This window comes from Mustela nivalis, assembly GCF_964662115.1.
Source record: "Mustela nivalis genome assembly, chromosome: 6".
Lineage (NCBI taxonomy): Eukaryota > Metazoa > Chordata > Mammalia > Carnivora > Mustelidae > Mustela > Mustela nivalis.
This window is the reverse complement of record NC_139025.1, coordinates 151,311,161-151,326,237: the sequence shown is the minus strand read 5'-3', so window position 1 is coordinate 151,326,237 and position 15,077 is coordinate 151,311,161. Positions and strand designations below refer to the sequence as shown.

The window sequence follows — 15,077 nt, the reverse complement described above, 5'->3', positions numbered from 1 at the left end:
GGGAAGAAAAACTGCGGTGCCCACATGTGCAGAAAGTGAGATAGTCCCCTTATTCAGAACACCTATCAGAGGGATGCGTTTCTGCCTCGGGCTTGAAGTTCTCTTCTCACCTTCTTGGTCAGTGTTGCACCTTCTTTGCTGATGATTTCACCATGAGAAAATTTAAGGAAAGCGCTCAAACTCTGTGATGGGATGTAAAGATGTGTCAGTCTCTGGGTTCCTGTTCTTCCCGGAGTGATGGTGAAGATAGCACGGGACTGAGGTCCTGCAGTGAGAGGCAGACAAAAACAGATGCTCGAAAACAGTGATGTAGAGGGAATGTAGAGGAAGCAGTTAATTTTGTTCTGGAGAAAGATGGCACAGATCATATTTTAGCAGGCGTGGAGAAGGGGAAGGGACTTTGTGGGGAAAGACACTGGGGAGCATGGGCCATTTACGGGGAGACGAGCAGTCCTGGGCCTGTCTACTGGCATGTGGGGAAAGGCCTTGGTGAGTTTCCAGGGCCTGACATACCCCAGTAAGGAACCAGGCCACCTCTTCTAACAGTGATTTTTAACTTTGAGTCGCACACCCCTTCAATTATCTCATTAACTTCCACAGAGATGCGCCTACTTAATGTTTTGCATATAGACCTAATAGAATTTTAAACAGGGGAGGGATGTTCCTTCACTTTGGTGTAGGCACTAACCTCCTTAAAAAAAATAGTGGCCCTCAAATTGAATTCTCCCACTTTCCACTTCTGCCCTTTGAGTCAGTTTGGATCTTCATGGAATCCTTAGTCATTTTCTTCTCCAAACCTTATCGTTCATATTGTCTCTGATTTTATTCTTTCAGTTCCTCAACCACCTTGTGCTCCTTGTCTTCTCATAGTTCCAGTTATTCTCATAGGGAACCTGGATCTGTGCTTTTCTGAATTGTCTGTGGGTATGAGATGAGGCCTAAGAATCTGCATTTCTGACCGGCTCCCCCTTCCCGACGCTGATGCCGTTGGCCCCAGGGTACATTTCTGATAGTAGCCTACATATGTAGGCATGCTGCCTTCATTGTAGGGAAAAAAAGGACAAATATTTTTAAAATCCTGTGGCATTTTCCTGATGTGGCCTTGCCTACAGATTTGTCATGTGTTTCTTCATGCTGAATGCCTTGAAAGTTAGTCTGGCCCCTCACTAATTCATCCCCCATTACCATTCACTTCTTAGCTCACAGCACTGTGGTTTCCCGTCCTGCTTTTACCTTGGTAGAACTCTTGCTTTAGAACTTACGGATAGCCTTTTAATTGCCAGGTTCACTTAGGAGATCTCCTCCTATTTGACCTCTCACTGTGTTTTCTTCCTTAAACTTGTGGCTCTTTTGGCCTCTTTAGTGTGCTTCTCTTCTGGTTTTCCCACTTTCCAGGGCTCCTTCTTAATCCGTCTTCTCTCCCCCACTGAATCACGACAGAATGCCCCCGGCCTCCTTCCCTTCTGCTTGATCATCTCTGGGGCCTCATTCAGGTCCGTGGCTCTAGCTCTCTCTTTGGCGCTTACGAACCCCCTAATCTTGTACCTCTGGACTTCAGTTCTCCTAACCGCCAGGTCTGCCTTTCCATTTGCAGTCTAGATGTCCAGCAGGCATCTCAAACACAGTCTCAGAAAAACAGGCCCCAATAGTATATAAAGGTGTAATTTTTTTCTCCCATTAAGTAATTCTGAAGTCTGGCAGTCCAGTGAAGGTGTCGTGACTCCATAGCCGTCTGTTCCCAGGATCCATCTGTCTCTCTGCTCTGCCATTCTTAGCACGTGTTTCTACTCTCAAGGTCACCTTGTCATTCATAATAACCTCTTGGAGTATCAGCCATCCAGTTACCAGTTCAAGCAGGAAATCGGAGGAAGGGAAGGAGAGCAGAGAAGGCAGGATGTCCCCTATCTGTCTCTCTTCGGGAGCCTTCCCTGAAGTCTCCCCAGACAACTGCGTACACTGCATGGGCTGCTTCCACCCCCAGCTCATGGAGTCTTTTACTTGCACATGTTGGTGGCCAGAAAACGATACCAGGACTCTGATACCAAGGAAAAGGGGAATGTGGATATGAGGGGGGTAACCAGATGTTCCCACTGTCTTCGCGGCTGCCACCCCTGCTCAGCCCCGGGTCACCCCTCACTTGGATTACAGTAACAGCGTTCTGATTCACCACTGCCGGCTGCTCTGATAACAGTGCTGCTTCTCTTAAAATCAGTCTCCTGGCTCCATTCCTCTCTTGGAAGGCGTGCTGGTTCTCCGGTGCCTGTGGTCCCAATCCACACACTCCGGGCTACTTTGAAGGCCATTTGCAGTCCTGCCATTTCCCTGTGGTGTCCTTCCTCGACTGTGGCATTCTAGGGGCTCCTGGGTTATACCTGCCATCCCGTTCTCTTGTCAGCAAGCATGCTTCTGGCAGGCAGGGTTGGGTTGGTGAGTGTGTAAAGGTCACATGTGTGTTTGCAACTTTTTTTTTTTTTTTTGGATGTGAGAACAACTTGGCCCTGGGAAATAGCCCTGAAGTCTTCATTCCCACTGCTTCATTAGAGACGTGGGGCAGACTTGGGCGTGAGGGTTGGTGTGTGTGCAGGGGAGGAGAGTGGTCAAAGTGTCCGTGCCCCCCGTGTGTGTCCTCTGACATGACCGGCTGCTTCTCCAGAGCTCCATCTCGGGGGTGACGGCTGCGTACAACCGAGAACAACTCTGGCTAGCCAACGAAGGCTTGATCACCAGGCTGCAGGCTCGCTGCCGTGGATACTTGGTTCGAAAAGAGTTCCGATCCAGGATGAACTTCCTGAAGAAACAAATCCCGGCCATCACCTGCATTCAGGTATCTCAGAGCCCATTCTGCAGACCGCATGGGGGCAGGGGGCTTCAGGAGCAGGGGTAAGAAGCACTAGCTCTTACGATCCAGTGGGAGTGGTTTTTGCCCTCTGACTTCTTCTTGGTCTCTCCCTTTTTTGATAAGTACTTCCTCTTTGTTATTGTTGTGATCAGAATGATCGGCGTGGGCTGGAGGGTTTTCAGGGTGAGTAGTCTGGCCCAGACAGGGTTCTTCCTAGGTACCTCGTTGTCTTCCAACACTGCTCCTTTGTGTCAGATCTGAATCTGGTCTGACAGCAGTGACAGGGTAGTGTGGTGTCACTGGAAGAATTCCAAGTTAGCAATCAGGTCCCCACCCCTGCCAGATGGGGGTGAGCCCCTCTCAGTTTGCTTCCTCGTTTGCAAGTGGGGATACTAATACTTACCTTCCTCACCTGATTTGTTGTAAGGAGCCAATAAGAGAACCTGTGTGGGTGGCCTTGAAAGGCCTGAAGTGCTGTGCTAACATAGGGGAAGGGGGAGGTAACCCTGTGCTCCCCTGATGGAGGGACAGCCCACGCCCTCATTCTCCTGTCACTGGGTATGGTTCTTTGGAAAGCTTCATTGTGAATTGCATTTGGGTAATTGACAAAGATGAGACTTTTTTTTAACTCCCTCTGCTCCTTGGACAATAATATGTCTTCTCATATTTGATGGTTTCAGTCACAGTGGAGAGGATACAAGCAGAAGAAGGCATATCAAGATCGCTTAGCTTACCTGCGTGCCCACAAAGATGAAGTTGTTAAGGTACGGGAGTCCAGCAGCGCTTCTCAGCGGGGGACGTGAGTGTGCTCTGTGTTGAGAAGGGCGACTGTTCTAATATCCAGGATCCCTTCTCCACAGATTCAGTCCCTGGCAAGGATGCACCAGGCTAGAAAGCGCTATAGAGATCGCCTGCAGTATTTCCGAGACCATGTAAGTACCCTTGAGGATGAGGACCAGTAGAATTAGTTTTGCTCTATTTTTGGTGAACAGATGAACAAAGGAATTTCTTCTTTGTTCCTTAGATAAATGACATTATCAAAATCCAGGCCTTTATTCGGGCAAACAAAGCTCGTGATGACTACAAGACTCTCAGTGAGTAACTGTGCTCGGCAGACAAGAGTTGAGGCAGTGGTTGAGAGCTACCAGGTTCTGGGTATTCTCCACGGATCTCTTTTCGGGTTCTGAAGGCAAGGCTTGGGAGCTGGGGTGCTGCTTTGTGATGTAAGTCCCTTTGCTAACCCATGGCTAGATGTCTTGATGCTTGCCGTCTTAACCTTTGTTATAATAACATAGCGATGGCATGACCGAGAAGGCTACACTTGCCAGTTGCCTTTGCATGTCTCAAAAATAAACAAGTATCTTATGTGTGTGTCGAGTTATTTTTTCAAGACAAGGCTGACGTTTCCCCAAGACTTAGAACTTCTTCTGGTAATTGCATTATGTGTCTGACACACGCTTTCTTTCTGTCAGTCAATGCTGAGGATCCTCCGATGATCGTGGTCCGAAAATTTGTCCACCTTCTTGACCAAAGTGACCAAGATTTTCAGGAGGAACTTGATCTGATGAAGATGCGGGAGGAGGTCATTACCCTCATTCGTTCTAACCAACAGCTGGAGAATGACCTCAATCTCATGGATATCAAAATTGGACTGCTCGTGAAAAATAAAATCACACTGCAGGTATGATCTGGCACCCGCAAAGGCCTTGGGGCCCTTTGTCCTGCTTTTGGTTCCCTCTGTCTTACCTGTTCTGACTTGCAGGTAGGGTGGAGGCTGGCTTTCTTCTCAGCTAATGCCTTCTTTAAAAATTACGTAAAAAACAAAATAATTCAGTAGCAAAATTTTAAATAGAGGAAAAGATACAAAAATCATCCCAGAATTCCACCCCCCCCCCCACGGTCATTTTGTATCTTCCATTTTCGCTTACTGTTAGAGGATAAGATGCTTCACATGTGATCACTAGTTCTAAATACTGTTTTTAATGGCAGCACCTACCTGACATTTCATTGTTTTCAAGTTTTTATTACAAATAACATTGTAGTTAATGTCTTAGTGAACACATAGCTTTTGTGGTATTTAAGACTTTGTTTTTAATATAGATTCCCAGAAGTTGGTTTTCTGAGTCTATGGACATTTTTGTGGTGCAGGTTCTTTTTTTTAAAGATGATATTTATTCAGTTGAGAGAGACAGAGACAGAGAAGGCACAAGCAGGGGGAGAGACAGAGGGAGAAGCAGGCTTCCCACTAAGCCGGGGGCCTGATGCGGAACTTGATCCCAGGACTTTGGGATCGTGACCTGAGCCGAAGGCAAATGCTTAACCATCTGAGCCACCCAGGAGCCCCTGCTGCAAGTTCTTAAGAGGGAGCTGGAAGTAGGAGATTTGATGGGTGTGCTGAAAATAGGCTACAGTGTAGAGATTCTAAAATAGTTAATGGGATCTGCAAGTTTTTTGGGGTTCCAAGGCCTTTCCCGCAGTGCCCAGTTTCATCTTTCAAAGCTTTTTGATTTATGTGTATGTTTTCATTTCCAGGATGTGGTTTCCCACAGTAAAAAACTTACCAAGAAGAATAAGGAGCAGTTGTCTGATATGATGATGCTAAATAAGCAGAAGGGAGGGCTCAAGGCTTTGAGCAAGGAGAAGAGAGAGAAGCTGGAGGCTTACCAACACCTCTTTTATTTATTGCAGGTGAGTGGTTCCTGGAGCCGCTCTTAGAAGGCTTAACCTGCTTCCTTTCCCACAAGAAGACCTTAGCTAACATGCATCTCTGTGAGAGCATTTCTGGCTTCCCCTGAGGGGTGCAAAGGGATGTCTACTTTTCCTGATTACTTCCACACATCCTAAGGCTTCAAGTTCAACAGAGTGTGAATATCCGTGCCAGTCCTTATATTACCCAGAAATTATGTATCCCTTGGTTTTATTTCAGACGAACCCCACCTATTTGGCAAAGCTGATTTTTCAGATGCCCCAGAACAAATCCACCAAATTCATGGACTCTGTAATCTTCACCCTGTACAACTACGCGTCCAACCAGCGAGAGGAGTACCTGCTCCTACGGCTCTTCAAGACGGCGCTCCAGGAGGAGATCAAGTACGAGCAGATGGCTGCTGGGCCGGGACCCCGTCACACTCACTCACAGTTTGAGATTCAGGCCTGCCCATCCTCTGCTTGACCTCAGTTAACACTATGATCTAGGTGAAACACTGACTCGAGAGAAGCTTCCAGTTTTTAAATCATAAGTACAAAGTGTTGCTGCTTCAAGGAAGTGGTAGAGTTAGAGATTCACTGAAGTGATTTTAGGAAGATTCTACATTAAGATAACGATTTTTTAAAAAGCAGATCCGAACATGAAAATGACACATTTTTAAATTTTTTTAAAATTTTATTTATTTATTTGACACAGAGAGAGATTACAAGTAGGCAGAGAGAGAGGGGCCCGATCCCAGGACCCTGGGATCATGACCTGAGCCGAAGGCAGAGGCTTTAACCCACTGAGCCACCCAAGCACCCGAAGATGCCACATTTTTATCTTAGTAAAGGTCTTAGTCATGTTCCCGTGATTGAGTTTGCAAACAGCAGGAGGGTCCTGGGTTCAGGTCAGTGTCAGGCAGTGTTTCTAGACAAAGAGCACATACCTCCTTCCTTCCAGTGGTTTCTCTTTCCAGGGGATGGGGCCTTCTTTGAGTAGATGTTCTGTCTGTACGTTGATAGACTCCATGATTAGTTTAATTTGAATTTGTGTCTGATGTTTTGTAGGTCAAAAGTAGATCAGATTCAAGAGATCGTGACAGGAAATCCTACAGTCATTAAGATGGTTGTGAGTTTTAACCGAGGCGCACGGGGCCAGAATGCCCTGAGACAAATCCTGGCCCCCGTCGTGAAGGAGATTATGGATGACAAGTCTCTCAACATCAAAACTGACCCTGTGGATATATACAAGTCTTGGGTTAATCAGATGGAGTCTCAGACGGGAGAGGCAAGGTAAGGCAACTGCAACACCTTTTTGGTATTTTTGTTATTTTCTTTTTTAAGCATTTAACCTTTGATTTATAAAGTAATACTTGTTCAGATAGTTTTTCCTTAGAAGCCTCCTCTTTACATTGTTGACCTGGTGATTTATCCCTGCACAATTTATTTATTATCCACAAATATTTATTGAGTGCACAATTTATTTATTATCCACAAATATTTATTGAGTGCTTGCCACGTGCCAGGCTCTGTGTAGGGCATATGTACAGTACAAATGGAACAGACAGGCCCTCTGCCCTCTGTTCATGGTTTCTTGCATGGGAGAGACAGGCACCTGAACATGAAATGACGGATTGAGAGTTTTATGAAGTCTTGCCTCAGGAACTATAATGGGGAGTACAGGACGGAAGTAACTTAGGTCTAGTGGTTAGGGAAGGCGTCTCTGAGAAGGTGGAATTTCACATAACTGTGGCCTGAAGGTTAATAAGATGGGGCCGGTCTTGCTGAGAGCCAGGTGTAGGCGCTTCATGTCTGAGCGCTCTGAGGTAGAACGTGCTTGGGGGTCCCGGACCTGAAGGACACTGGCATCTTTGGAGATGCAGTTGGACGGGAGGACTTAGGTGCGTGAGATCAGCGTGTTTTGTTAAAGGGGAGGAGATGGTGTGGGGCGGCCCTGGAACCCTGGGGGCAGGTTGGACTAACATAACTCAGGATTTCTGGGCCAGGGCGCTGTTTAACCACCAGCATTAACACATCTAGAGAAAGGTGTGTCAGTAGAGTGTGCGATGCTGGGAAATTACAGTTCCTAGAGCCAGCATGTGTCTGGTTTTCTCCAGCTTGAGTGGGAGCGGAGAGACTGAGCAGCTTGGTTCAGGTGCTTTTGGTTTTTCCTGGCAGTCATGGAGTAGGTCGAGGTCAAGGTTGTGCGTGAAGTTCCCTGGAGCTGAGCAAGGTTGGCTCTTCGTATTGTCACTACTTAGAGCGTCCTCTGTGGGCCAGTAGCTGAAAATCCTGGGCACCTCAGCACATGTGGAGTTCAGCTGGTATTTCTCATAACCACAATTTCTCAGGGAAGGAAGCAAGGTGCTGACTCCATCCTGGCTCGGGCTCCTTCCCGTCCCAGATGGAGTCGTGGACTGGCACAAGCTCCCGCTCTGAGCTCTGCTGCCCAGTGTCATGCTGTCCAGGTGCCTGGCCCCCAGGCAAAGGGGAAGGCGCACTCTGGATTGAGGACTGACACTCTGCTGACTCTGAGAAAGGCCTTATCCCCTCTGGATCACTGGGCACCTGATCTGTTCTCAGTAACCGTGTGTCTGTCACCAGGAGGCGGGTCATTGCTGGGTGTGGTGGAAAGGGCATTTGTGTTTTGCCCTGAAACCTGAGGCTCAGATCTGGGACTGTGGTTGACAAATGCCGTGCCAGACTGAGAAGTTTTGCCTGCAACCCAGGGTGTCCCTGCCCTACAGGACACTGGCTCAAGGGTGCGGAGTTACCCTTTCTCATGGTCCATGAGTCAGGCCGTTTCAGATCAAAGTTCTGGTAGGCATGCCAGGGTTGCCCCCCCCCCCCCGCCCCGTGAGCGCCTGTCACAAACTGGTGTCTTACTTTGTTATATTTTTCATAAAATGGAAATTGATTTCAATACATTTTTTGCCAGTGATAACTGGGAGGTGTAACAGTGCAGTGGGAGCTGATCCTGCCTGTGGGCGTCGCGGATCCCTGAGCTTCAGACGCTAGACACAGGGACTGGGACCTGGTCCCCTCTTGGGAATGTTTGCCTCTAAAATCTGAGAAATGTAACGTTCTGTTCTCTGACTTCACTCATTGTGCTGAGCACTTTCATTCCCTTTTCTCATTACTATTTTTTACCAAATGTCAGTTACACACAAAGTTAAACATTTTGTTGATATAAAATGTACAGAACACATAACTTACAAATAACAAAACATATGCTACTCTTACAAATTCCACATAGACAGTTTCAAACAGAATGCTTTTACTGATTTTCGCTGAAGTCTGGTGTTGGTAGTCTGCTTAGTTGTAATTCAGACATAACATGACAAATGCCATTGTATCTATCTGCTTGTATCTGTTTGCTTCTGCTCCTGTGACAAATTGCTACAAACTTGGTGGTTTACACTAACAAATTTACTCTCTTAGTTGTGGAGACCAGAAATCCGAAATCAGTATCAATGGGCCAAAAGCAAGGTGTCGGCAGGGCCAGGCTCCCCTGGAGGCTCTAGTGGGAAATCCGTTCCTTGCCTCCAGTTTCCCTGGGGGCTGTTGGCATCCTTGATTCGTGGCTGGATCACTGTAGTCACGGCACCCTCTCCTCCCTGTCTGTCAAATCTCCCCCTGCCTTTGTCTCGTTAGGACACTTATGATTGGATTTTAGCCACCCAGATAATCCAGGATAATCGTTACTCCTTTTTGACCTCGTTGGCAGTACCAGAACCTTGATCCCAGCATTTCGTTCTTGTCTTTTAGCGCCTCCTATCCTTCCCAGTTAAGCCTAGCATGTCTACTATATTTTCTTGCCAGTTTCTTTAGACTCTCTCTGAGGGATCTTATCAGCTCCTCAGGCTTCAGTTTCTGTATGTAACTGTCACTTCCCTCACCAATACCCAGAGAGTCACCACATCCCACTGATTGTGTCCCCTTAGCATCTTAGATCTGTCTCCTTGGTCCCCACTGCTGCAACCATGCTCATGCCCTCATTATTTCTTAATCAGGCTGTGGCACTAACCCATCTTTCTCATCAGGGACTGTCCGTCTTTAATGCATTCTTCATGGGGAGCCACAGAAATCTTCCTCAGGCTCAGGTCTCCTGTCCTCTGGTGGCTCTCCCTGGCGTCCAGGGAAGTCCAGACCTCTCAGTGTTACCTACCAGGCCCTCCACAACCCAGCCCCTCTTTACTTGACCACTTCATTTCTCCTCTTCCATTGCTCTGCATTTGAGCTTCCTTCCTGGAGGACAGTGTTTCTCCTTTTCCCCGAGTTCAGGTGTCTCTTTCGTTCCTCCCATCTGAGTGGCAGCCCTGCCCTGGGGCACCGGTTGCCTTATTGTACGGCGTAGTATGTTTACCAGTATCAGCGTGTCTCTCCGACCAGACTGTGAGAGACTCGGGAAGCTGTCGTGTCTTATGATAGCTTTTATCCCAAGGGCTTGTCACAGTGCCTGGCACGTAGTTCTAGGTACCCAGTGCACACCTGAAAAGCCCGAGCTCAGATTCCGGCCCCACGTTGACCGGCTGTCTGAGCATCAGCACCTTAGCTGATCTCTCTGGGTCTTTCTGTTTCTGAAAGACACAGTCCTGCCTCGGGCTCTTCCTGGTTGTTACCTAACCCAGTTGGGGGTGATTTTTGCTTTCCCAGCAAACTGCCCTATGATGTGACCCCTGAGCAGGCTCTGGCTCATGAAGAGGTCAAGACACGGCTAGACAACTCCATCAGGAACATGCGGGCCGTGACCGACAAGTTCCTCTCGGCCATCATCAGCTCTGTGGACAAAATCCCGTGAGTGCCATGAGTCGGGAGTCCGGATAGAGCCCAGTGTGGGTGCCCTTCTGCCCCCCCGGCCACTCTCATGGAGTTTTGTCTGTCCCACAGCTATGGGATGCGCTTCATCGCCAAAGTGCTGAAGGACTCGTTGCATGAGAAGTTCCCTGACGCCGGTGAGGATGAGCTGCTGAAGGTAAGACCGGATGCTGGCCCGTCCTTGTCCTCCGGCAGACTGTTGAGGAGAGGCCCGACTGAGCCCTTCAGCTAGTGTGCAAGCGTAGATTCCGACAATAGCTCCCATTTGGTTGTGAGCTCTTGAAAGTGATCGGTGATCGTAAATCATAAATGATACCTCTCCTAGTCCCTGTGTAGCTCCTTTACTGTATGGCACACAGATGTCCAACAAGTAGAGGAGGAGGATTTTCCTATCTGAAGAGAAATTTCTTGGGTCCTATCTTTTTGCTGAAGAATTTCTCCCTCTGCTGGTGGTCGGGTGAATGGCATCAAGCGCTGTTTCTGCTAAGGCTGTTGCTGATAACTGTCTTTCTTACTCGGCTATGCTCCTTCCCCTTTTTTTTCCCCTCCCCTTAATCTGAACGCTTTTTTTTTCTCTCTCCTAGTTCTGTGCTTTCCTACAATGAGGCCTCGATTCTAGACTTTCTATTCAGGTGAATTAATTTTTTTTTTTTTTTAATGAAACTCCTAGGGAAATGCTATGACTATCCTTGAATTCTTCTGTGGAGATGTGTGTCGAGTGACTTTAATTTCAGAGGCATGAACTTGTCCACCGTTGAAGTCTGCAGCATGAGGATGGTGGGGGTTGAACAGATGACACTATGCTAATGAGGTCATGCAGGCTACGGCAGCCCGATTTGCTGCTGTGATAATGTGAACAGAGGATGCCCTAAAACACTCAGTGACAGACTTTAAATCTGTCATTGTTACCTCCTAAAGCTGCTCTTTCCTTGTAGTGATATTCAGTTCTGTTCTCGTTCTCTTTTTCTCTGTATCCAACTGTGGGATGTTTGGTCGTGCTAATTTCAGACCCTGAGAGGAAGTGTGTGCATGTATGCATGTGTGGGTGCGTGCATGGTATTTACTTTTCCCCACAGGACTGCATTTTCTGGTTTTCTTTGCTAGCAAAGTCTTTTGTGGCTTGCTCGGTGGAGTGGTTTTTAACACCCATCTCTCTTTTCCGTCTGTTTGCAGATTATTGGTAACTTGCTTTACTATCGATACATGAATCCAGCCATTGTTGCTCCCGATGCCTTTGATATCATTGACCTGTCAGCCGGAGGCCAGCTCACCACAGACCAACGCCGAAATCTTGGCTCCATTGCCAAGATGCTCCAGCATGCAGCTTCCAATAAGATGTTTCTGGGAGATAATGCGCACCTGGGCATCATTAACGAGTATCTCTCCCAGTCCTACCAGAAATTCAGGTAGGGGGCAAGGAACAAGGTACTTGTGGGCGTGTTTCTATCTCTGAGTGTCGGGACAAAAATAGATACCACACTTGGCTTTCCCTGGACCCTGCTATGCTGCTGGATATATGTTTGATGTGCTCATAGCTTCTGGATGTGAAGAAGAGGCTTTTGAGCTGTTAAAATATATTCCAACAGAGTAGCCCACATTTAGCATAAAAGCAGTGAACCCACATTGGGCAGGTGTTAATTTGTAATCAGAGAAGAACTGGAGAGTGCTTTCAGCATTTGCAAATTAAACATCCAGTTGTGAGTTCAGGACATTGTCTTAAAGATAAAGTTGGTTTGCCTAATGACTCCAGTGTTTGCAAATGGTCTTAAATTACGGGTGAGCAGTTCCTGTGGGTGGAATTAAAACTGGGTGGAGGGAGAAGTTATTAGAACCGCCACCCTGAGGCCAGGAAGAGCAGCGAACATGTGCAACTTCTCTGGAATTTTTGGACTGACGGTCTTCTCTTTGAACGCCCCACTCCGGAGGTTTGTGGGATTTCTAATCGCTGGCTCTGCACATGTGTCACCTGGGGATCTGGCTCTCCTGTTTATTTTCAGACGGTTTTTCCAAACTGCTTGTGATGTCCCAGAGCTTCAGGATAAATTTAATGTGGATGAATATTCTGATTTAGTGACCCTCACCAAACCAGTGATCTACATTTCTATTGGTGAAATCATCAACACCCACACTGTAAGTATTTTTTCTTTAATTACTTAACTTCCTTGTTCTGTCCTTGATTGCCTTCCCTGGGTGCTGCTTACCATCTCTGGAAAGCCGGATACCTCCCCTTCCTTTGGTCTTGCTGACATCACATCTGCCTTGTTTCCCTTTGCGTATTAACAAGATTGCTCAGTGTCTCAAAGTGATCCAAGGCCCTCTGCATTGGAGTCACCTGGGCTGATGGTCACAAATGAAGTTCCTGGACCCCACGACAGGCCCACTGAAACAGAGTCGCCACGGGTGGGCTCCAGAGTCACCATTGTGAGCACTGATCTATTTGTCGTGGCCCTCGGTGTTAATTTTTCAACATCTAAAATACCCACTTTTTCCTCTGTGGCCCTTAGAGTGGTTTCCCTTGGGTGCTCTTTTTCCCCCCAATATTTTTGTAATTCATTCTTTTCTCATTTGGAGAAACAGAAGAGGAAATACATAAAAAGTAAAGCTTGGGTGGCTCAATCAGTTAAGTGTCTGCCTTCAGCTCAGGTCATGAACTCAGGGTCCTAGGATCGAGTCCCACACTGGGCTCCTTGCTCAGCAGGGAGCCTGCTTCTCCCTCTCCCTCTACTCCTCTCCCTGCTTGTGTGCTCATGCACTCTCTCTCTCTCTCTCTGATAAATAAATAAATTAAATCTTAAAAAAAAAAAAAGGTAAAGGAAATTTCAGGTACTACACTCTCTGAGGGTATCCCTTAGGACAATAGTATCTTAAAGGCTCTGCTTCAGTGTCCCCAAGACACTGGGGTCATGGGTCCAGTGTACTTCTCTCTGACCTAAGAGATGCCGTAAGTAGCACACATTAAGTACGAGTGTGCATGTGAATTTTTTGAATTTGTTGTAGGGTACATTATAACTTTGGATTTTGAAGTCTGTGGGGTTTGTCATTCTCCCCCATGTAGGGTCCGCTTAAATCCCTCCTATCCACGAGGTAGAGACTGTACTGGTATTTCTTCTCCCTGCGTTATCCCCTAAGTCATCCAGCAGAGGCCAGCGTGATGCTTCATGTGTTATACGGTTGACTTGGCTTGATTTGTTGGGGATTGGCCCGTCAGTTCTTTGAATGCAGGAGCTTGGTTATCAGACCCTTCTGTGCTGTTGGGCCTAATTGGTGGGGCTGAGGGCCGATGGGCTGTGTCGCACATGGACTTGACTTCTGGGTGTTCCATGCAGCTCCTGTTGGATCATCAGGACGCCATTGCTCCAGAACACAACGATCCCATCCATGAGCTGCTGGACGACCTGGGCGAGGTGCCCACCATCGAGTCCCTGATAGGTAAAGTTCTGGCTTAACCACCCAGAAGGTGACAGGGAAGGTGCTGGAGGGAGGCTTGACTGCCACCTTCTCCGCCTCTGTGTCCCTCCAGCTCTGAGTGTGCCTGAGGGAAGACAACAGATGTGTCCCACCCCCGTCTCTGAGAAGCTGAGGTCCAGTGGAAGGGGGACTTTTACACATGGATATTATACACATAATCCTATAAGTAAATTAGAAGTCCTATAAAGGAAATGAACAGGTTATCTTAGAGATTTGTCATATTACAATGACTGAAATGGCTTGTTAGCATTTATGAAATTGTTATTATGGATCCTTTGCTTATGTCATTTGGCCTTTAGTTTCTTTATTTCTCAACAAGAAGGTGTCCTTGCCACAGCAGAGCTGCTGGCTTATTCACGTATCTTCTTAGGCACCTTAGGCTGGCATTCCTATCTCCTTAGGCAAGCATTCACATCTGTCCTCCAGGGTCTCCTCTCTTTGTTATGCTGATCCTCTCTCCTCTCCCCAAACTGCAGGAGAGAGCGCTGGCAATTTAAATGACCCCAATAAGGAGGCGCTGGCTAAGACAGAAGTGTCCCTCACGCTGACCAACAAGTTTGACGTGCCTGGCGACGAGAATGCAGAAATGGACGCTCGGACCATCCTGCTGAAGTGAGTGCTGGGAGTGTCGGGAGTGGGAAGAAGGAGGCAGACACAGCACAGTGATGCCTTGGCCTTGGCGGACATGTCCACTTGTTCATCCCTGAAACCATCACCACGACCTTTTAAGCCTGTCATGATTCCGGCTGCCCTTATCTATTATACTCGGCGCAGGGCTTACCTGCCTCAGTTGCTAATAAGAGGCTGAGGTGAAACTCACACCTGAGAAATCCTCAGCCTGGTACCGTGCTGTCAGCCTGGGGCCTCGAGTGCCTTGTGCTAGCAGCTGCCCTGCAGGACCTGTGTGAAGCGGCGTGTGTATGCTGCTGCTCAGCTCCGTTCAAGGGAAGGTGGGAGACCTGGTGACGGTGACGGTCTCCCCCCATCTCCTTTTAGCACGAAACGTTTAATTGTGGACGTCATCCGGTTCCAGCCAGGCGAGACCTTGACGGAAATCCTGGAAACCCCAGCCACCAGTGAACAGGTAAAACTTAACAAAGGGCACAGGAGCTCCCGTGATTGGTGCGGGCCATGGGCGAGGGGGTGGGGCCCGAATCCCAGGAGATGCTTCCCTGTGGGCAGCCCAGAACAGTGGTCCCGTCCATCAGCTGTCGGATGACCGGGGCAAGGTGGTGGTTGGAGCCCGCTGAGAAAGTTGTTGGCT

General features: G+C 47.8%; 1 protein-coding gene across 3 annotated transcripts in view; it reads left to right on the top strand.

Moving 5' to 3' along the window:
* Positions 1-15,077, top strand: part of IQGAP1 (IQ motif containing GTPase activating protein 1) — a 101,387-nt gene that overhangs the window by 72,565 nt on the left and 13,745 nt on the right. For all 3 annotated transcript variants that reach the window (XM_082736140.1, XM_082736141.1, XM_082736139.1), the window contains 15 exons: positions 2,654-2,824; positions 3,520-3,603; positions 3,700-3,771; positions 3,864-3,933; positions 4,312-4,520; positions 5,372-5,527; positions 5,766-5,929; positions 6,596-6,820; positions 10,184-10,324; positions 10,418-10,502; positions 11,519-11,751; positions 12,343-12,475; positions 13,672-13,774; positions 14,290-14,425; positions 14,810-14,897. In XM_082736140.1, the coding sequence (XP_082592266.1) occupies positions 2,654-2,824; positions 3,520-3,603; positions 3,700-3,771; positions 3,864-3,933; positions 4,312-4,520; positions 5,372-5,527; positions 5,766-5,929; positions 6,596-6,820; positions 10,184-10,324; positions 10,418-10,502; positions 11,519-11,751; positions 12,343-12,475; positions 13,672-13,774; positions 14,290-14,425; positions 14,810-14,897 (2,070 nt within the window). The remainder of the gene's footprint in view (positions 1-2,653; positions 2,825-3,519; positions 3,604-3,699; positions 3,772-3,863; positions 3,934-4,311; positions 4,521-5,371; positions 5,528-5,765; positions 5,930-6,595; positions 6,821-10,183; positions 10,325-10,417; positions 10,503-11,518; positions 11,752-12,342; positions 12,476-13,671; positions 13,775-14,289; positions 14,426-14,809; positions 14,898-15,077) is intronic.